General features: G+C 46.6%; 1 protein-coding gene across 5 annotated transcripts in view; it reads right to left on the reverse strand.

Moving 5' to 3' along the window:
- LOC142590621 ((Lyso)-N-acylphosphatidylethanolamine lipase-like) overlaps positions 1 to 22,603 on the reverse strand; it is a 172,653-nt gene that overhangs the window by 107,923 nt on the left and 42,127 nt on the right. The window contains exons 1-2 of one of the 5 annotated variants that reach the window (XM_075702968.1): positions 22,123 to 22,491; positions 21,953 to 22,006 (exon numbers count right to left, since the gene is read on the reverse strand). The exons of 2 other annotated variants lie outside the window; for them this stretch is intronic. In XM_075702968.1, coding sequence (XP_075559083.1) covers positions 21,953 to 22,006; positions 22,123 to 22,234 — 166 coding nt within the window. In that variant the 5' untranslated portion in view covers positions 22,235 to 22,491. Of the gene's footprint in view, positions 1 to 21,952; positions 22,007 to 22,122; positions 22,492 to 22,603 lie in introns of those variants that run through there. 2 more of the 5 variants (XM_075702958.1, XM_075702978.1) reach the window with 2 other exon arrangements.

Genomic DNA, 22,603 nt, shown 5'->3' on the forward strand with positions numbered 1-22,603 from the left:
GATTGTCGGCTGCTAGAGTGTGCTCATTGTCGTGCTCGAAATGTACTCGTGAGCTGTGTGCTCGTTGTCGTGCTCGAAATGTACTCGTGAGCTGTGTGCTCGTAAGCTGTTTGCTGTATGCTCGTCTTGCGGGCTCCATTTGGGAGCCACGCTAGACTGTCGATGTATCTCATGTTCAACTCTAAATAACATGTAAATAAATCCTGCTCGCCTAAGTCCGGTCGAAGAGTCAAGCTCGTTCCTACAGCTACGACGGCCAAATCTTACATCTGAATGGTAGCGGTGAGATCGGCCTACAGCGCGTAGATCGTCCGACAACTAACAAATGGTGGCAGCGGCGAGATCGTCCGACGAACCCTACAATGCCCTCTTCACAAGCACACGAAGGCGTCGACTGAAATTGCCACTGATGGCATTAGACCGTAGACAACTAAGTTTAAGATGACCTTCCGTAGACGTTCGGGCATCACTATAGTTCTGCGATGTAGTTAGAGTTATGGCGATTGAAAACACACCGCTTTTTATCCCTCAGGGTCTTCGGCAGCTACGGCTTCCGTTCAGCAATGTTTCTCTTCGTTATTGCTTTTTCTAGTTCTTTATTCCCCATCTTTTCTTTTTACTTGTTTCTTCAGGTTTTGACGTTGAGAGCCAGGTGTGTAACAGGCAAATAAATTTAATGAACCCATCAGTTGTTGCAACATCACTACGCAGTATCAAAAGAAAAGCAAGACAGATATAAATTTTATCTTGAAATAAGTTATTTGGAAGAGCACCAGTGCTGTCGAGCTCTTCAAAAATTATGCTCTTAAGTTGGCACTGAAGCATTGACAGACAAATAAATGAAAGAAGAGGGTAATTCACTCTTAAATTAGAAGACCTCATTGGTATTCAAACCTATCGAACTCCCTTTGTTTCGAAAGAAAATGCAGTCGACATTATGTCGGGCGCAGATAGCTGTTAACGAAAGGTTAATCTGCGGGCACTTTATTCCAAATTCAGGCTACTAGGCGTTCTTAGATGTAAATGAGACATTTTCTCTAAAAGTTCGAAACCTTTCACCTTATTGAAATGTGCATCATTAACGACCTCCACTGAGAAAAATGCAGCAAATATAGAATCGGGTGCGAACATCATAAAACTGAGAAGTCATTAAATATACCGCGCGCGCACACGCACACACACACGCACACACACACGCACGCACGCACGCACACCCACACGCACACACCCACACCCACACACCCACACACCCACCCACCCACCCACCCACCCACCCACCCACCCACACCCACACACCCACCCACACACCCACCCACACACCCACCCACACATTAACATACGATGCAATAATAATAATAATAATAATAATAATAATAATAATAATAATAATAATAATAATAATAATAAACTGATTCTCCATGGAGCCTCAGCCATTTTTCTGTTATTTTTTGTGTAGCCGCGCTTGCTGGGCGATAGCGCTTGCTGGGCAAGCCCGGTGAACAGTTCAAGTGCCAGCTGTTGGCTGTAATTAAGTAAATGCCTCCCATCTTAAAAGTGGGGACATTTTTGTTTTGGTGTCTATCTCTAAGAGCCTCAGCTGTGCGATTGGCTCGAAAGGTGCATTCCTGAGTGCGCAAGTCACAAACATTAAGCGTACGAATCGCAACCTCCAGGCGGATAAAGGAGCTAACTGCCTGTACACCACCCATAACACAACCCATTCTTGGCATTGCAGCCCCTAAATCACAGCTCATTATCACGCTTGCCTTTCCTGCATATCTTGCGAACACTCCTGTGTTTAGCTTTCCTTGTGTTCATTATGTGTTGGCTACATGTGTTTCCTTTAATTATTAACTGTAATTAATGAGATTCTTCTGTCTATAGGTAGCGCCGGCATTAATCATAGGTAAGTGAGGGCTAGGATTCACCTCAATTTGAAGAGAGAAAGAGTAAAATTGATAAAGAAGAAACAGGTCAACCTAGAGGCAGTAAGAGTAAAAGCAGACAAATTCAGGCTGGTACTTGCAAATAAATATGCAGCCTTAGAACAGAGAGATGAATATGACAGAGATAATGAATGAAACCGTAACTAGGCTGGCTTCAGAGGCAGCAATTGAAGTGAGAGGCAAGGCACCAAGGCAACCAGTAGGCAAGCTCTCCCAAGTAACAAAGGACCTAATAAAGAAACGACAAAGAATGAAAGTGTCCAACTCAAGAGATAGAACTCGTGGAACTGTCAAAACTGATCAACAAGGTGAAATTAAGTGATATTCGAAACTATAACGTGACAAAGACTGAAGAAGCCGTAAAAAGTGGACGCAGCCTGAAATCAGTGAAAAGAAAACTTGGCATAGGACAAACCAAGATGTATACACTGAAAGATAAGCAGGTTAACATCATCAGCAATCTCGAAGGTATAGTAAAAGCAGCGGAAGAATTCTATAGTGACCTGTACAGTACCCAGAGGAGTCAGGATACCTCCATTCGAAACAGTAATGAACAGGATACAGAAACTCCTCCTGTAACTGGCGATGAGGTCAGAAGTGCCTTGCAAGACATCAAACGAGGAAGGGCGTGTTAGGATTTGGGGCTCAATCCCATCGCTCGTGATCAGTTGTCAAGATTAGAGTCCGGCATGAATTAGAAGGTAGCTGGCCCATGCCGTCGTCCAACTTATCCACGCTGAGGACGTTGATGAAGGGAAGGACTGCTTCTCGTCGAGAACGAGGAATATGGGTTTATTGACAGTATTTACATGCAGTTCATCAGTCTAGCATGACTGCGAGAGAAAGTACGTCAGTCTAACACGACTGCTTGAGAGATTGTCTCAGTCTAACATGACTGCTTAAGAAAGTTTATCGAGCATCCGCACAACAGCCGTTTATAAACACTCGGTCTTCCCCCGATTCCAAGGTGGCGGAAACGTTCGTCCAGTCATCGCAAACACGCCGCCTCTCCGCGGGACGGTTTACACACACACACACACACACACACACACACACACACACACACACACACACACACACACACACACACACACACACACACACACACACACACACACACACACACACACACACACACACACACACACACACACACACACACACACACACACACACACACACACACACACACACACACACACACACACACACACACACACACACACACACACACACACACACACACACACACACACACACACACACACACACACACACACACACGCACACACACGCACGCGCGCGCGCGCGCGCACACACACACAGGTTCTCGGTCCGAAACCGACATCACACGAATTTCGTAGAACTCGGAGCGGACCCTCGCAGTGCGCCCGGGTAGCCATTGTCTTGCGTCTTAGTCGGCGCGTGGGAAGAGGTATCCGACGACGTTCCCGCGGCAAATCCCCCACTCATAGCAGATCAGGTCCGCGTTGGTGGGTTCGGTAACAATAGTTGGCCCGCCGTACTCATTCAGTCGCAACGGCGACGAGGCTAGAGCGTAACGGTGGCGGTTTCAGCACAAAGCCTGCTTCGTCAAACGCTTCCTAGCTGAAGCGACGGAGAGTGGAGGACGCGCGTATTGTTCCCGACACAAAGTCGACTTAGTCACGCCGTGGCTAGAGGTTGGCGGCGGCTCTCCAGGAAAGCTGCGGCCACTGTCGCAACTGGCGGGCAAAACTTGCACTGCAGCTGGCCGTTCTGAACAAGCGGCAGGAGAAGATATAATAACAGTCGATTTAATCAAAGATGGAGGAGACATAATGCTTGGAAAGCTGGCGGCTCTTTATACGAAGTGTCTATCGACTGCAAGAGTCCCAGAAAACTGGAAGAATGCAAACATTATACTAATCCACAAAAAGGCAGACGTTAAAGAATTGAAAAATTATAAGCCCATTAGCCCACTCCCAGTATTATATAAAATATTAACAAAATAATATCCAATAGAATAAGGGCAACACTGGACTTTAGTCAACCAAGGGAACAGGCTGGCTTCAGGAAAGGATACTCTACAGTCAGTGGCGTAGCCAGAAATTTCGTTCGAGGAGGGGGGGGGGGGGGTTGGCTCACGTTGGAGCTTGGCCTCCCCACAGAATTTGTCGAGGGATCAAATACATGAATAATAACTGCATTGCCTTTGCCAAAGATGCTGCAAACAAATTCTTGAACGCTACGCACTGTCAAGACAAGTAAAGTATGGATTTTTTCATAAAAGAATATATTCTTATGTCCTAAAAATTCTGCCAAAAATAACTGATATCAAAGCTTCCATGTTGTTTGTCTATTTATTAACCTTTCAGATGCCTCCTCATACCGTTTATTGAAAACTTGTTTCACCGCATCTCTTGCATCTTCAGAATCATAGGAAGTGTACTAGTTCAGAAAACATTAAGAATTGTCAATTGTTTAGTGAGTTTTGTCAAGTTTACAGAATTTCGACTTCATGCGAAAACTCGCTACACTAACATTAAACATGAGAACATAGCATATTTCGGGTTTTGAAAAGCTTCAAGCAATTATCCAGCCACTTGAAAATTATGACTCGTGCATGACATTGTGAAAAACAATGAAAGAAGTGCACCAGCTACATACAACATATAGACACAGAGTAAAAACACCCAACCGTCTACTTTCCCTCTCATTTTGCTTGAACATGCTGCACGTTATGCAAAATCGCGGCACTGTTCCAATTTTAAGTGTTTCAAGACGTATGCAACACATCTTAAATATCATTACTTTCATCAGTGTTCTTGCTGTTGATGCACTATCTTGCTGTACACAATTGTGTAGACAGCGTCTGAAAAGATTAAGAAAGAAAATATCACACGAACTTTAGAACTATATCAGTGCAAAACCAGTAAAGGAGTGCATGCCGCTGATATGATAAATGTAAAGGCCGTGAAATGAAAAAGTTGAGGACAAATATGTTAATGATACTTTCTCATTTGAAAGCCTTGCTTACATTTTTGTACATAAGCAACGGCCAGGGAAAAATCTCAGTGACGCTGCCCTTCGTTCCAATGTACTGCGCAGGAGCAGCTGTCGCCGGTTGCGTATCGCAATTGCACCGAAATCGTAGTCACAACAGAGATCACATATAAAAAGCAGCGGTTCTGCAAAATATACATTAGAAATTCGAAGTACAATTGAATGCACAAACGCGAAGATTGATAAAAAGCAAGAAAAGTGCCTCTGGAAACAAAGTTTACTGCATATATCTACAAAATCTCGCCACAAGGTATTTAAATATACGTGTAAATAACCAATAAATCTACGTATCTAAGCAAAAGTCACTTTCTACAGGGTGTTCACGCTAATTTTAGCCAGAGTTTAAAAATATGCCGATACACTCTAAGAAGACGCGACCAAGTGCATGTTGCTCACTTTTGTACGTAGTGTGTCACGCTTAATTTTGTATTTTGCCTAATTAGATTTTTAGTCAAGATTAATAAACCAACTTCTGAAGTAACGAAGTTAGGAAAAAATTCCATTTAGAAAATTGCAGAGCGGTTTGCAAAGCGTCCGAATAAACAGTTTCTGTCTTTCTATATATCTATTGATTATTGGTGTATTTCAGCTTACTGGTGATGCCTGCAAAATACAAAACACTAAGTGATACGCCCGCTTGCACCTCGTGATTGCACTGCTCCCCAACATTCCGCGCACAAACAGCCATAGGCCTGCTACCACTTAAAAGGCGACAGGGCAACCACGTAGGCGTCGGCTGTGCCGTTTACGCCAGCTATGTGCTCCCCTCGCGAAAGTTCGTTATAGCGATAAGCAGACGCAGCGGTTATCGCTTGTGCTGCCGGAAGCAACAGGTCCGTCATTTCGCGATAGGTGTAAGCCCCCTCCCCCCCCCCCAAATTGAACATCTCTAAATAAAAAACTCAGTTTACAAAAGGCTGAAAATGGTGGAATAAGAGTATCATTAATGACGAGACGCAGTCTTTAACTGAATTTACGTTTATTTTTCATGCGCTTTCACAGCAAGCGCTCGAAGAGGTCACGTTCTGTAGCGATAGAACACTGGGACCTTCTGAGAACGCTTGCTGTCGCTGCCTTGAGCACCGTCGGTGAAATGCTGTGGCAGACTTCAATTACCGTCTCCTGTACGGCTTCTGGAGTCGTCGTTTCCGTCGTGTATACGTGATCCTTAATATAGCCCCAGAAGAAAAAGTCAAGAGGGTTGAGGTCGGGTGAGATTGCCGGCCACAGCACAGGCCCGTTTCTCCCTATCCATTGCCCTGGGAAGGTAACATCAAGGCTTGCTCGTGCTTGACTGCAGCTGTGCGCTGGGGCCCCGTCGTGCTGACACCACATTGCGTCAAGCTGGGCTAGTGGCATGTTGCAGCAGAAGTCTTCAAGCGGCTCTTTGAGGAACTGACACACATACCTCTCGACGGTCAGAGTTGTTAAAAACACTGGGCCAATGACTGTGCTGTCATATATTACACACCAAACGTGAAAAAACCACTGATATTGGTGGCGGGATATTCCTAGCCAGTGGGAATTTTGCACACTTCTATAGTGTGCGTTGAGGATATTTACTTGGCGATTTCAGGAAAAGTTCATCTCGTCAGTCCGGATACCTTGGTGAGAAAGACAGAATCCTGCTCCACCTGAATCAAAATTCAATTCGCAAAGTCGAGTCTCTTTTGAAGATCCCTTGACTCCAGGCATTGATGCAACTGCAGGTGATAAGGGTATAGTCCAGCTGTTTTCAAGATCATCCAGGCAGTTGAGTTGGACACACCGAGCTGTGCGCTCACGATGCGTGTGCTAGCGTGTGGATTAGCTGCCATGAAAGACAAAACGTTGGAGCGAACCTCATTATTTATGACTCAAGCTTCCTGCCTTTTTCTTCTGAAGCTGCCGGTTTGCTTCAGCGACTCGTAGGTGTTGAATATTGTCGTCGGGCTCAGTCGCGTACCCGGGTGCCAGCTTCGAAATATTCTTGCAGCCTGCCGTCTCTGTCTGCTTGCAGCTACTAGGGCAAGGAGCATGTTTGCTTTTTCCTCGTTGGAAAAAGGCATCACTAAATTGCCCGTGCTTTAGGGGCCGATGCACGATAGTCTGTTTATCGCTGTCTGGAATTACCACCTACCATTACAACCACGTCCATCAGTCGCTTTACACAGCACAGGAGATAACGGTTGCTAGCTTAACTCGAACAGCCAACGCTTGCGTCGCTGCTCTGTCGCTTTTTAAGTGGCAGCTAGTGCACCTATGGCTGTTTGTGCGCGGTAAGCTTGGGAGCAGTGCAATCACGACACGCAAGCGGACATGTCACGTTGTGTTTTTTGTATTTCGCGGGAATCCGCAGTGAGCTGAAAAACACTAATACTTAATAGATAGAAATACAGAAACTGCTTACTCGGACGTTTCGCAAACCGCTCTGAAACTTCCTAATTGGTGTTTTCTAAAAATTAAATTATGGGGTTTTACGTGCCAAAACCACTTTCTGATTATGAGGCACGCCGTAGTGGGGGACTCCGGAAATTTCGACCACCTGGGGTTCTTTAACGTGCACCCAAATCTAAGTACACGGGTGTTTTCGCATTTCGCCCCCATCGAAATGCGGCCGCCGTGGCCGGGATTCGATCCCGCGACCTCGTACTCAGCAGCCTAACACCATAGCCACTGAGCAACCACGGCGGGTAATTGGTATTTTCTTCCTAGCTTCGTTGCTTCAGAAGTTAGTTAATTAATCTTGACTAATCATCTAATTAAACAAAATACAAAAACAGCTACACAATGCATACAAAAGTGAGCAAAATGCATTTGGTCGCGTCGTCTTAGAGTGCATCGGCATATTTTTTTAACTCTGGCTAATGTTAGCTAAAACACCCTGTATAATGCGTCAAACAAGGCAAATAAACATGTTGCGCAGTCGCAGATTCACAGATCACAGAATCCTAAGGCCCGCACCCCTCCCTCCACTCCCCCCGATGCATCGCGCGCGACGGAAGGCGGCGCGCTTCCTTCCCGCTTTTCTCCGTTGCGCACACAAGACTGACCCACCATCGTCGGCTCCCCCCACCAGCCCCCCCCCCCGCTACACTTTCACTCGCACATGCGGCGCGCGCTGACGATATTATCGCCCTTGGACTTCATACGGAACATGACGGCGACGACAGGAATGCGCCTCGAGTGTTCACCTAATGGCTATCGCAATAATATAGTAGGAGTATCCGGCAAGTGAAGAGTCCCATGGCCCATTACTTTTCGCAAAAGTAGTAACAAAATCGAACTTTCAGCATAAGACAATTCGCTGCGCCGCAACAATGTCTGTGTGTGGGGGGGGGGGGGGGGAAGGGGGGCACCAAAATGAAGAAACGCGAAGGAAAGCATCTTGGCCACAGTCGAATACCTACCTTGGGCACCTAATGTAGCTACCTAAAGAATATCCAAGAAAACGTGAGACGCTTAGTCTACAGAGAACCATATGCATGCTGCTCGTTATCCTACACTGGCGAGATAAGACTTTCCGCCGACGTTGCGATAACATCGAAAGGATGGTGATGCCCTCAAGCGAACGCGTTGCACTCTATCTGTCGAGTCCCCACAATGGTGACGGCAAGCGACCATTGCTTTCTTTCTCGTCTGCTAGCCATGAAGCGTCCAAAGCTCTCCGAGGCCAAAATCCGCACGGCCAGAGAAAAACGAACGCGCACCGCAGTGCGCCGCGCGGTTGTCAGGGCAACACGTGAAAAACGCATGACCACTGGCTGGCTCTGGTAGCCCGCGGGTAGCGAGAACAAAAAATTGGAGAGGCTCAATGTGTCCTCGCGAATAAAATTCAAAGTAGAAAAAATAAATAAGAACGCATACCTTTGCTTGCTTTAGTGTCTTGACATGGATGCTTTGGCGCAGATGAAAAAGATGTTGATATTGTTTTCTGTGACATGATGGCAAATATGAATCATCACAACGCTTCGTCTCATCGGACCTCGCTGCGCGCTTTGCCAACTTGTTTGATAGTGTATCGATTTGGATTGTTTCGTTGTATGGTCCAATGTACGACTTTAGAAAAGTCAATGCAGCTTTGGCATTAAATGTTAATAAGAACATTAAACCCAAAAAGATCCGGAATTGAAAATGCAAAGCCCGACATTGGAAATGTGAATGCACCCTTCGCATCAAAACTTTATGTGATGTGTATACCTCTAAAGTTTGTTAATTGAAATCCATGCGCTCCGTAGCAGGGGCGTAGCCAGGGGGAGGGGGGGGGCTTATGGGGCTTCAGCCCCCCCCCCCCACCCCGAAATTTTTTTCGTGCTGTCCATGCACCGCCGACAAAAGCAACTCGCGGCGCCGGAAATCATTCTGGATTTTGTCTAGAGCGTCTTTTCCACGCTCCAAAAGCCATTTCACCGCGAAAATTGCGAGCTCGGACTGAATTTCGCGGCAACGCCCATGCACCGGGAGTCACAACGCAAGCAGCCCCATCCGAGCACAAAGTTTCAAGGATGTTTTCATGGCGAACGGGCTCGCCGCGGCATTTCGCGGAGGCTGCGGAATCTACACTCTATCATGGAATTTACGGAGCGCGTGGATATCAATTCCGAAACATTATGGGTATAAAGTTCTCATAAACTTTTGATGTGAAAGGTGCATTGACATTTCCAAACGTGTGCTTTAGATTTTCAATTGCGGAACTTTGTAAGTTTAATGCTCCCATAAATATTTGACGCCAAAGGTGCATTGACTTTTCCAAAGTCGCACATCGGGCCATACAACGAGACAAGCCAAATGAACACGCTATCAGACAAGTTGACAAAGCCCGCAGCGAGGCCCGATGAGACGAAGCGTTGTGGTGGTTCATTCGTGCCATCATGTCACATAAAAAAATATTTTTTTTCACCTGCTCCAAAGCATCCAGTGAAGACACTAAAGCCAGCCAAGGCAACTACGTTCTTATTTATTGTTTCTACTTTGACTTTTAATCGCGAGGACACATTGAGCCTCTTCAATTTTTTTGTTCTCGCTCCGCTACGCATGCGCTCTGGCTGCCAGAGCCAGCCAGAGCGCATGCGTTTTTCTCGTGTTGCCCCGACCACCGCGCGGCGCACTTCGGTGCGCGTTCGGTTTTCTCTGGCCGAGTGCATTTTCGCCTGGCAGAGCTTTGGACGCCTTCTAGCTAGCAGACGAGAAAAAGAAACAAGGGTCGCTAGCCGCCATCACTGTGGCGACTCGACGGATTGCAGCGCGTTCGCTTGAGCGCAACTTCTCCTGAAAGTCTTGTCTCGCCGGTGTAGGATACCGAGCAGTATGCGCATGGTTCTTGGTGGACCAAGCATCTCATGTTTTCTTCGATATTCCTTTAATAGCCATATCAGTTTCCCAAAGTAGGCATTCTATTGTGACCAACATACTTTGAGTTTTTTTTTTTATTACGGTGCCCCCGCCCCACAAAAGGAAAAAAGAAGCGTTGTTGCGGTGCAGCGAATTGTCGCATGGTGAAAGTGCTATTTTGTTACTTCTTTTGCGGAAAGTAATGGACCATGGGATGCTTCAGCTGCCGGATACTCTTATTATATTATTCCGATAGTAATTATATGGACACTCTAGGCGCATTCCTGCCGTCACCATCGCCCTCATGTTCCGCATAAAGAAGTGCGATAACATCGTGATTCCGCGCCGCATGCTGTATGTGCGAGTGAAAGCGTGGGGGTGGGGGGTAATGGGTGAGCCGACGATAGTGGCTCAGTCTTGTGTGCGCAAGGGAGAAAAGTGAGGAGCAAGCGCGCCGCCTTCCGTCGCGCGCGATACATCGGGGGGAGTGGATGGAATGGGGGCAGGACCTAGGATTCTGTTAATCTGTGATTGCGCAACATGTTTATTTGCCTTGTTTGACGCATTATATACCGTGACTTTTTCTTAGTTACGTAGATTTATTGGAGACTTACTTATACGTATCTTTAAATATCTTGTTGCGAGGTTTTGTGTATACGCGCAGTGAACTTCATTTCCAGTGGCACTTTCTTGCTCTTTATCAAGCTGTATCTTCGCATTTGTATATTACATTGCATCTTCGCATTATGTACGAGGGCGAGTCAAATGAAAGTGAGCCTACCCACCCCGCGCAATTATGGTTCTGTTCATTAGAGAGCTTTAGTTTAGGGGACGCAAGCGGCTTGCGTACGCAAGAACTAGGGGCGACGGTACTGAGCATGCGCAGACCGCTACGTCGACTTGCGTCCTTGGGTTGTTTGGCCGGCCGAAAACATCGCTGCCCCTAAGTGGTCACGTTACCCACGTGACTCTCGCGGTGTAGGAGAACTTACGAGTAGCTAGCGGGTACATAATCTAACAAATATTTCGCCAAGTGTCGACAGACGTCGTTTTTATATATATTAGAGGTTTAGCGTGTCCAGTATTCGGATAAACGCAGTTGGGGCGTTGGGGCGGAGCCATAAACGGGAGCGTCCTGCATGGTGCATCCACCTGGCGGCGCAAAGCTCAAACGGACAAAAGCAGCTAATATTGCTGTAACCAAGTCTATTCTACTTCGCTGCTGGTGCAAATTTTGGCACTTGCGTAATTGTGTTGCTGCCAAAAATTTATACCCGCAGCAAAGTAAAATACACTTGGTTACTGCAATATTAACTGTTTTTGTCTGTTTGAGCTTTGCGCCACCAGGTGACTGCACCATGCAGACCGCTCCCGTTTATGGCTCCGCCCCAACGCCCCAGCCTGCGTTTATCCGAATACCGGACACTCTAAACCTCTCTATTAATAGAATAGTTTTACGTGCTTTACTTCATATGCTTGATTTCATGTTTTAAAAATGATAACGCAGAAAAGATCAGACGTTGATGGCGCTGCGAGCGCATGCGACCTAGAGTCACTGGAAAAAATTTCAGAGTACCGCATTCGTTTTCCCCGCGCCGCCGACGCGTTCATTGGCCCAACCGTACCATGGGGTACCTGGGGTGCCATATACCTTCCAAGCGCCGGGCGGGCCGGCTGAGTTGGAGCGCAGGCAGCGCGGGTTCCCTACGGTTTTTGTGTGTGTGTGTGTGTGTGCGTGTGTGTTCGGATTGTCGCACTCGCATTTGACTGCAAGTAAATCATGCCTGGCTGCTGCGCCTTCGGATGCAGCAACCGAACTGAGTCAGGAAAGACTTTTTTCTAGATTCCGACCGGGAAAAATGACCGAGAGCGTCGTTCTGCGTGGTTACACAGAATCGGCCGGGAGAACTTCAAGCCTACAAAAAACACCCGTGTGTGCGACGTATAAGTACACCTTGCTTGTGCTTTTCGGCACTGTTTTAGAAGATATGTAAGCGAAGTGCACGTGGTGTTAGCGATGCTACGAAAATAGAGAAGTGGTTCTTGTGGGGTAGGAGGAAAGGCTAGTACTATTTTCTGCAACCCATGCGGGAGCACGGCTCAGCGCCAGTAGGGTGGGGAGATGGAAATAAAAGAGAGAAGGTAGGAGGGAGAAAAGTAGAAGGTCGTCCTAGCAGCATCAGAGCAGCCCGGCAGAGAGGGCCCGGGAGTTCATTGCAGGGATCGCTCGCGTCTTGCACGCTTGACGCGGGTACACGTGTACGCGTTTGTTGCTCAACACACGGTTATTCCGTGCTCGTGGCACGCGAAGGCACACTTGTCGCGCGAGAATTTCGCGTCCTCACGTGCACCAGGTACTCGCATGATTTCTCCGCGCACGTGAGCGCGCTCTCGCCTCGAGTCACTCGACCCATATGGCACTCGTTTTTCGCAGATCGTGACGATCGCAGTCAATAAAAACATGGTCAATACGAGGCCCGTGATACTTCCTTTTTTACACTTATCCTTTGCTCATTTATACATACGCATTTCGAGCTTGAAACCAATGGCCAGGTGATATTCACAACACATGCTTCAAATTTTGAGCTTGTAAGCCGAGCACATGCAATGAACTGAAGTCAGCATACATACTATGTTTTATGTTGAAATGCTACGGTGCATACCCAAATAATGTTGTGGTTGATGCATAACAAGAAATACAAAACAACAGAACACTCAGTAGCTTTAGTTTCACTCTGTCACTATGCATGTTACATAAGCCGCTCTAAAAGCACAAGAATTTTATACATCGCCTATGTAACTTAGGAAAAAAAATGCTGCGTCACCAGCGGGCGTTTCTGCTATTTTTTTTTTACACAGGCAGCAAATCTTGGCAGTCTAAGAAAACAGTCATAAATAAGTTGCGAAGAGTAGCCGCTCACGAACGCACTAGACAGCCGCGTTCATAAATCGCAATGTAGCAAACTCGCGCTCATTATCAGTGTACAGAAGTACATATACGTTGCTGTAATCACGCAAATGGCTCATATTGGCCTTCCAAAAGATTTAGTGCGCAAAATGGTCATCGAAGTTGGTTTTTACGCCTGCTGTGCACAGATCGTCTTACGATCACGGCCAAACACTGGTGCGCACACGGCAGTCGCAGTGTGTCGTGCGTATACGGCGGACAAAGTCGCCCTGCAGAATCGTAAACGCGCGGTATCCGTTTACAAACTAAATTAGATGTATCCGATTTAGCTTGTGAAATTATACAATGAACGTACGTGCTGTGAGACTGTCAGGTGTTAGTTTCGTCCTTCTTGGAAACATTCAATAGAAGCCGACGGCGGTCCACGATGTTTATGCCCAAAAGCACAAGCGTGCCTCATTCCGGCTCGAAGTGACGAAATGTTTCCTTCGTAGCTCGCTCCGTGGCAGGGAAAGAAAAACGCGTGCATAAGATCCCGATAGCAGCGCTAAGCTGCGGCCCACAATCGTAGCACAGTCCCAGCAGTAAACACGATCGGCGTGCAAAACAACCACCGGCTGCATTACTTCGCACAACATAACATTTTATTTTCGTTCTTAGCGACCATTATCTCTGGGCACAAAGTATTTGTACTTCAGTAAACACTCAACCCGACGTGTCACCGAATATCAAGCTCTTCCAACACGGCGGCCTTCCCGCGACGCAGTCGGCTTGGAAGGTATATGGCGGTGGCCGCTCAGTGTTGCCAGTCAAATCCCGACCTTTGCGGTACTCTGAAATTTTTTCCAGTGACTCTAATGCGACCTCACTGCGGCTTGCGTTTGGGGCCGCTAACCTATAACGTGTTTCTGCTTGCATACGCAAACGCACCCAAGCGCTAGGGGCCCCAACGCCTTGCGTCCCCTAAACTAAAACTCTCTATTATCTGCAAGGCCTGCGCGTAGCACGCAGGCATCTCTCATTTACAAAAGTGACACGCAGGTGCGAGGATAAATGTTCTTTAATGCTCTCATACACTGGGTTGAACATGGTTGCGTACTGTAATGGACTCTCCAGAAGTTGAGCAGCGTGGTGCCGTCAGGTTCTTGACAGCTGAAGGTGTTTCCCAAAAAGAAATTAGTCGCCGTATGGATGCCGTGTACATGGAACATTGCATTTCATTGGCCACTGTGAAGCTTTGAAACAAACGGTTCAAGGAAGGATGTGAAATTTGCAAAGACGATCCCAGACCGTGCCAAAGCCATCGTGCAATCACCCCTAACAATATTGCAAAGGTTGATGAGCTGATGAGACAAGAACGGAGGATAAGCATCGATGAACTGGCAGAGCGTGTGAACATCAGTCACGGTTTAGTTCACGCCATAATTCATGAACATCTCGGTTATCGGCTCTTGTGTGCGCAATGGATACGCAAGATTTTGAACCACCGCCAGAATACGGAGAAGATCAGCGCTGCCTTTACTCATCTGATCCGGTATCACAATAAAGGTGACGATTTCTTGTCTGCAATTGTGATCGGAGACGAACCATCATGCCACTACTAAGAGCCTGAAACACGACGTCAAAGCTTATAATGGAAACATTCAAATTCACCTTCCCCAAAGAAAGCAAAGGCCGTCATTTGCGCCAGAAAGGTGTTGTTGACTTTTATTTTTCGATCGTCAGGGGCCATTACTGATAGAATTTGCTAAATCTTGAGAGACTATCAATTGTTTCCGATATTGTGAAACGCCGGATCGGCTGCGTGTCGCAATCAAGAACAAACTACGTGGAAAATTGACGAATTGGGTCATCTTGTTCCACGACAATGCCCGTTCCCACATCGCTGACGTGGTTAACACAAAACCGGCAAAGTTCAAGCGGGAAACGCTGCAACATCCGCCATACAGCTCAGACCTGTCGCCTTGCGGCTTCCACATTTTGGGGCAACCAAAAAAACAGCTCAAGGGAACGAGATTCGTCTCGGACGATGTCGTGAAAGTCAGTTGCAGACGTTTTGAAGCAGCAACCCAAGGAGCTTTATGAGACGGGAATTGCGCGACTCCTTAGTCAATGGGACAAATGTCTAAATGCTCATGGGGGCTACTTTTAATTAAAGTATCCCGTTTGTTATATATTCGCATTGGCTCACTTTCATTTGACTCGCCCTCGTATATTCTGCAGAACTCCTGCTTTTTATACGTGGTCTCTGTTGCGACTATTATTTCGGTGCAATTACTCACGATACACGACCGGTAACAGCTGCTGCTGCGTAATACATTGGAACAAATGGCAGCGTCATTGAGATTTTTGACTGGCCGTTGCATATGTACAAGAATGTAAACAAGGATCTTGAATGACAAAGTGTCATTAACATATTTGTCCTCAACTTGTTCATTTCATGGCCTTTACATTTTTCATATCAGCGGCATGCACTGCTTTGTTGGCTTCGAACTGATGTAGTTCTAAAGGTCGTGTGATATTTTTTTATTAAATAGACAAAATACATGGAACCATTGACATCAGTTATATTGGGCACAATTTTTGGCACATACGAGTGCATTCTTTTATGAAAAAAATACATATTTTACTTGTATTGACAGTGCGTAGCGTTCAACCATTCGTTTGCAGCATCTTTGGCAATGGCAATGCAGTTATTATTCGTGTATTTGATCCCTAGGCAAATTGTTTAAGAGGAAGCTTTAGCTCGGGCCCAACTCCGACGCGACCTATTCAGATACATGTAAAATGCAGAAACGGTTTTCTGAGATAACTCCTGAATTGTTTTAATGAAATTTGTTTCATTTGAGACAGCATGTTATATTCTAGTGTCTGTTGGAAACTGAACTTCGATTTATGGCCTGAACTTTGTTTAAGATATTTTGAAAAATTCGAAAGTTCGAATAGAATAGAAGCACGAAGTTTAAATATTAATAGCTCTGCATCAAGAACAGATATCGCGGTTCTGTAAACGGCATCCATTACACCATTCAAAGCGGAGAAATTCGATATGTCAATTAGTATCTTACGTGAATTAGTTATGTGCATGGGTTCTGCAAAAGCCGTATTTCCTTAATATTTAATTTTTTGAGACTCATGTGTAACATATCAATTTTGTCCGCTGTAGATGTACTATAATGTGCAAGTCATAGAATTGTGATATCAATTTTCATTGCTGATTTACAGAGTTGTAAACTTAATTTTATCGTTTTCTGAATATTTTCGATTTTTTCCACTTTTCAATAAAATATTGACGAGCTAAATCGAAAATTCGAAACAAACAGTCACTAGAATTTAAGTTTTTCTTTTAAATGCATTAAACCTCGTCAAATTTGGTGCAGTGGTTGTCGAGAAAAACGAATTCTCCTTCTACATGTATTTAGACAGGAGCATCCGACCTAATGTACACCTGCAACGTGAAACGCAGTCGAGGACGGCAAAAGACTTGGTAGAGCGATGAAATTAGAAAATTCGCGGGCGCTAGTTGGAATCGGTTGGCGCAGGACAGGGGTAATTGGAGATCGCAGGGAAAGGCCTTCGTCCTGCAGTGGACATAAAACATGATGATGATGATGATGATGACGACGACGACGACGACGACGACGACGACCCTATAGGTTGCGCCGGCTACCTCTTTTTCTCTTAATTGTGGTTGTTTCTAACAAAAAAAAAATGGAGCCCCTCATTTTCCATGATTCCTCTATCGGCTGTGCTCTTGTACGAAGTTCCGCTTGCAGAGCTAAGCGTTTTTTAGCCGACCTCAAGACCATGGCAACAATTGCTATCCTCTGTGCAAATGCGCGCACGTAAGTCGCTGAGGGTGCTCTTTTGGTTAGACACTCCGCGAAACTATGCAAGAGAACAATGTGCTGGGATGGTGTAAGGATTTCACGCACTTTGTCCTAAGTATAGCGACCAGGATAATCACCAGAAAGGGGTTGACAGGCTTGAGCGCCGGCTACGCAGGCAGAGTCATTTCGCCCACGAGCGTGGGGCGGGTGCAAGACTCAAGAACATTCGTAGTTCTATCACCCTTCCCCGAAATAGTTCCTCTACGCAAAACCGGCTCGATGCAATGCTTGCGCCACTGCGTTGTTCTCTTTCCCGCCGAGATGTGTGTCTGTCGCTATATACAGGGTGTTTCAGCGAACATCTTCAAAAATCTTTAACAGTTACCTGTGGCAGAAATCACAATTTAGTTCATGAGCTGGTCTATTCGAAGCAGCGGACAATACTTGCACAAAAAATTGAGATGCAAAATCGACTAATTCATAAACATTCACTAATTAAGTTTTCAGCGAATTACATTACAGCCCATATTGAAATTTACAAATTATAGCCGTGGAGTTCGCAAGGCGGATCCACTTGGAACGAATTTTCAAGATGGCACCAGTTTCGAGAAGTAAACTCTCGATGATGATGATGATGAAAAACTTTATCCCTCTTTAAAGGGAAGGGGGCAATGGAATAGAGGGTGGGGGGAGGAACTACTTGAAGTAGGCCTCCTTTATCCTCTCAGCCCACTTCAGGATGGCCTCCTGAAGATCGGGCCTGGAGCTGCGCAAGGCAGCCTCCCACTGCTCCTCACTAGATATTAATTGCTTGAGGAAAGGGGGAAGGGGGTGCTTAGGGCACCCCCACATGATATGGTTTAAGTCTGCTCTGGGAGATACACAGAATTTACAAGAGGGAGAAAGGTAAATGGCGGGATGAATGCGGTGGAGGAGGTAAGGGGACGGAAAGGTGCGAGTCTGCAGCTGTCTCCACAGAACTTCACACCTACGCGGGGATTTGCCCATGAGTGGCGGAAAGGTTAAGCGGTCTAATCGGTAGTGTGTGCAGATTTCGTGGTAAGTAATAAGTCGATCCCGCGCTGTAAACGGCGCCTCCTCCGTGGCGAGGTCCGACGCATCTGATGCCTGAGCCCGGACTGTAAATCCTCGGGCACTGGCATGAGCCGCCTCGTTTCCGGCAAGGCCCGCATGCGCGGGAGTCCAGATTAATGCCACAGTTTGATTGAAAGGATGAGCCAAGAGGAGAGAAAAAGCTGGCTTAGAGACCCTACCCGCTCCGAAGTTATATATGGCTGCTTTGGAGTCGCTAACGATAATTGATGAATTTGGAATTGTGAGGGCCAGGGCTATGGCCGCTTCCTCCGCCTCCTCCGAGGAAGAGCCAGGAATGGAGGCGGCCGCAGCGACCTGCCCGTGAGAGTTAATGACTGATATTGCGTAATGATTTCTGTTCCCATATTCGGCTGCATCAACATAGAGCACGTCTTTAGAGGTGGAGAATTGTTTTTGGAGAGCCTTTGCTCGCTGCCTCCTGCGCTGTTTGTGGTGCACAGGGTGCATGTTTTTAGGAAGTGGGGGGATGCAGAGGTTCTCGTGTATGTGATATGGAATGGTGTATTTAGTCTTGATGATGGGTGCCGGAGTGATAGAAAGAGTTTGTAGAATGTGTCGACCTGTTGCGGTATTGGAAAGTCTGCTATATTGGGATGTGAGGTGGGCTTCTGTGAGTTCAGAAAGTGTGTTGAAAGTTCCAGTAAGCATTAGCCTTTCAGTGGAGGTACGTATGGGGACCCCGAGAGCGAATTTATATATTTTGCATAAAAGAGTGTCGATCTTATCTGATTCTGATTTAAGGAAATGTAGATATGGTGTTGCGAATGTAATCTTACTGATAACGAAGGCCTGAATCAAGCGGAGAAGTTCGGCCTCCTTTAGTCCGCCATGTTTATTGGAGACTCGCCCTAGAAGACGCAGGGTGTGATCGACTGTGGTCTGGAGTGTATGTAGAGTATATGTGTTGAGCCGGTTGCTTTGAATGTGTAAACCGAGCACCCGGAGCCTGTCCACTCTAGTAACGGGGATGTGGTTCAGGATTACCTCTATGCTAGACATGTGTTTTCCGCTCCCCCGGTGGGATGGCAGAAGTAGCAGCTCGGATTTTCGAGGGGAGCATGTGAGAGTCATAGCCCCGGCATGAGCCACGACGGTGTCTGCTGCGGCCTGTAGAGTGTCTTGAATCTTTCCGTCGGAGCCGCCAGTCGTCCAAAGAGTGATGTCATCGGCGTAGAGTGAAAACTTGAGATCGGGAATAGACCGCAATGCTTGCGCCATCGGCATCATAGAAAGATTAAAAAGAAAAGGGGACAGCACTGAGCCTTGGGGCGTGCCGTAGCTACCTAAAGCGTATGAAAGGGATTGCTCTGTGCCTATGTGTATTGTTGCGGTACGGTTGGATAAGAAGGTACATATGTAGTCATATGTCTTTCCGCCAACCCCAATGAGATTAAGCTCTCGGAGGATGGCGGAATGTGAAACGTTATTGAAGGCGCCGTGGAGGTCCAGACTGAGAATTGCTTGCGTATCTAGACTGCTATTGGGTGTAATGATGTCATGCTTCATTCGAAGCATGATATCTTGGCATGAGAGAGATTTTCGAAAACCTACCATTTCTGATGGATAAAGATTGTTGTCCTCCATGTATTTACTGAGTCGGTTGAGGATGACGTGCTCGAGTGTTTTACCTAGACAAGAGGTTAGTGATATAGGCCTGAGATTAGAAGTGTTGAGGGGTTTGTTTGGCTTTGGGATAAAAATTACCCTGGCATCTTTCCACGAACTAGGGAGGGTGCCAGTGTCAAAGCAGTGATTGAAGTATGCCGTGATGGCTGTGACAGAGTTGTCGTCTAGATTGCGGAGTATTTTATTGTTAATAAGGTCGGGGCCTGGTGCTGACATTGTGCGCAGGGTGGCGAGGGCATGGCGAACCTCTGCTTCCGTGATAGCGGCGCTAAGTAGGTCGTTGGGTTCGCCAGTATATTTTGGCATGTCATACTTCTGAGCGGGAGGCAGATGTTTATGGCGGAGGTCGTCGAAGAATCCGTTGAGATTGTTTTTGTGTGCATGTAGCAGTTTGTTTATGCTATGGTTGTGGTGTGTGCGCGATGTGGTAGGGTCTAATAAGTGTCGCAAGAGTTGCCATGTGCGCTTGTTATACATTGGCGTTCCAGTTAATTCGTTAACAAAACGTGGTTTCATGCACTGAAGCACACAAGTAACAGGCTGCATTTAAAAAAATGTGAAAGTGTTCGCTGAAACACGCTCTATAAGGTACAGCGGCCCACCGTGCTGGATAACCTGTCACCTATATAGTCTGCTCCGCATACACCTACACAGACACCTACATTGGTTAGTAAATTGCCGGTAAGCAAGCAAAAATGTATATGTAAATGCACACATGCGGCTAGCCAGTAGATGTTCCAGAGAGATATGCCGAGTATATGCAAGAGCGAGAGAAATGTTTATATATAAAATGATAGAGTGGCTTCTGTATGCGAAGCCGCAAACACCTAATCATGTAAGGTCTCCTCTGCAAAGTACTACAACCTGTAACATAAAAGCTTATTTGGGATATCAAAGAGTACGCAAGAATAGTCGCTGTTAATACCAGCACAACACGCTACTCATTACAAAGTCTACACAGAGTAGATGTGATTTCACCAGAATAATGAACAAAAAACAATAACACAATGAAACCATGCTTAAGCAGCGTGATGGGACGAGGACAAAAACATGCAGTGGGACCAGCGTTGGTGTTGCTACTACATAAATACAATGGGCTTTGTGCCAGAACTTAAATAATACACACGGTTATCGTGACTCCGTATGTATATGCACGATAATATGTTTCATTCAGGCGTTATAAGCGACATGTCGTAAGCAGCCAAATCGACAGTTCCCGGCCACCACTATTAAAAACCCATCACTCAACTTATGTACGCAAATAAATAACAGCAAAAGTACATTTATTAGTCAGAACGTCTTTCACTCGTTGCTGCTTTGTCACGTTGCCACCGAACATGCCCGCTCAAATCTTGAGTTAATAATGCGGTAATGAACCGGGTACAAGTGTTTTTATTGCGAATGCCCATGAAATACTAACCAGAAAACATGCGCCAGCATAAGGTGTCTTTCCAGAGACCTTATCCGGCATACACATGCGTATACATGCGTATGCGACTATGACCGTAAAACTTTGAACATACGTCTAGCTCATGACAGAGGCGACATATTTGTTTACGTGAAGTTTCATGAAGCAATTATACCATTCACTAAGGAATCTGATATTATTGCACATGAAGATCATATAATTTGAGCATTTACTGAATTGTCTTGAGACCAGTTTGCCAAGCGCTATTTTCCCGCATGTCTAGCCGTTGCCTACAACACCTACGTGAAAAACTCACTTCACGTGTATTTCTTTTTTTTTCCCTCTCCTCTTTCCGTGTGAGTACACTTTTTTTCAAAGATCTTTCTGTGTCGCCTTACCTCTTCCCCAGTGCAGGGCAGCAAACTGGATATCTATCTCCCGGTTAACCCCGCCCCCCCCCCGCCTTTCTCATCTCTTATCTCTATCTATCTATCTATCTATCTATCTATCTATCTATCTATCTATCTATCTATCTATCTATCTATCTATCTATCTTTCGCTATACGTATTACATGGATCACCAGATAAGATAAATTCATCGATTTGGCCGTCCATGCAACACTTCTCGGCTTTATCTTCATTTGCACTCATTCATAAAATGAGGACAAGCGTCCACAAGGTGCGTTCAAGTGAACCCAATATTTACTCTTCCTAACTGCTAGGTGGAACGGGAGAGAGAGCTGTCTTATGATGCAGCGTGTACCTGTGAACAGCCTCGATTCCATTGTTTGTGTTCCCCAGCGGATGTAGCGAGTACCTGCACGGAGATAACGAACGTTTTACAGACAAGCGGCAAGGCAGACACTGCGCACAGATTCAACTAAGAGTGACGACACCACCACACATAAAGCGAGAAAAAGAAAGAGTACGAACCGAGGTGCAGAGCCATTACTACAAGTTGAGAGCCAGCAATAACCATCTGACAGTGCAACGGTGGCGAGCCGGCGGCGGCGTGATACGATGCGTCACTCACGCCGAACGCCATCCATTGAGCACCCGCAACGCACGCCCGGCACGCAAACAAACCAGGGGCGACAGCTGCCTCCGCGGCTCATTGGGCAACGGCACGTGTCCAGTTGCCAGCGCCGCCGCCGCAGTCGCGCTTTCCTCCTATAGTAGGTACACGCCAAGGGCCCCGGCGTCTCCAAGGTTAAAACATGACGTAGCGAGCGCAGCTACCACGCTCCCGACAAGCGGTCGGTCGCCGGAAGGGTCAGCAAGCAGGCTGGCCACACGCACAGGCACCTGCTCTTCCCGCCGGCGACAGTACACGCCGCTTGGTCTCTGAGCGCAGCGCGCCTACGCAGGACGCACTGTGATACTGGAGAGGCGAAGGACGACGCTTCTTTCTGCG

The sequence above is a fragment of the Dermacentor variabilis genome, chromosome 1 (genome assembly GCF_050947875.1).
Source record: "Dermacentor variabilis isolate Ectoservices chromosome 1, ASM5094787v1, whole genome shotgun sequence".
NCBI lineage: Eukaryota > Metazoa > Arthropoda > Arachnida > Ixodida > Ixodidae > Dermacentor > Dermacentor variabilis.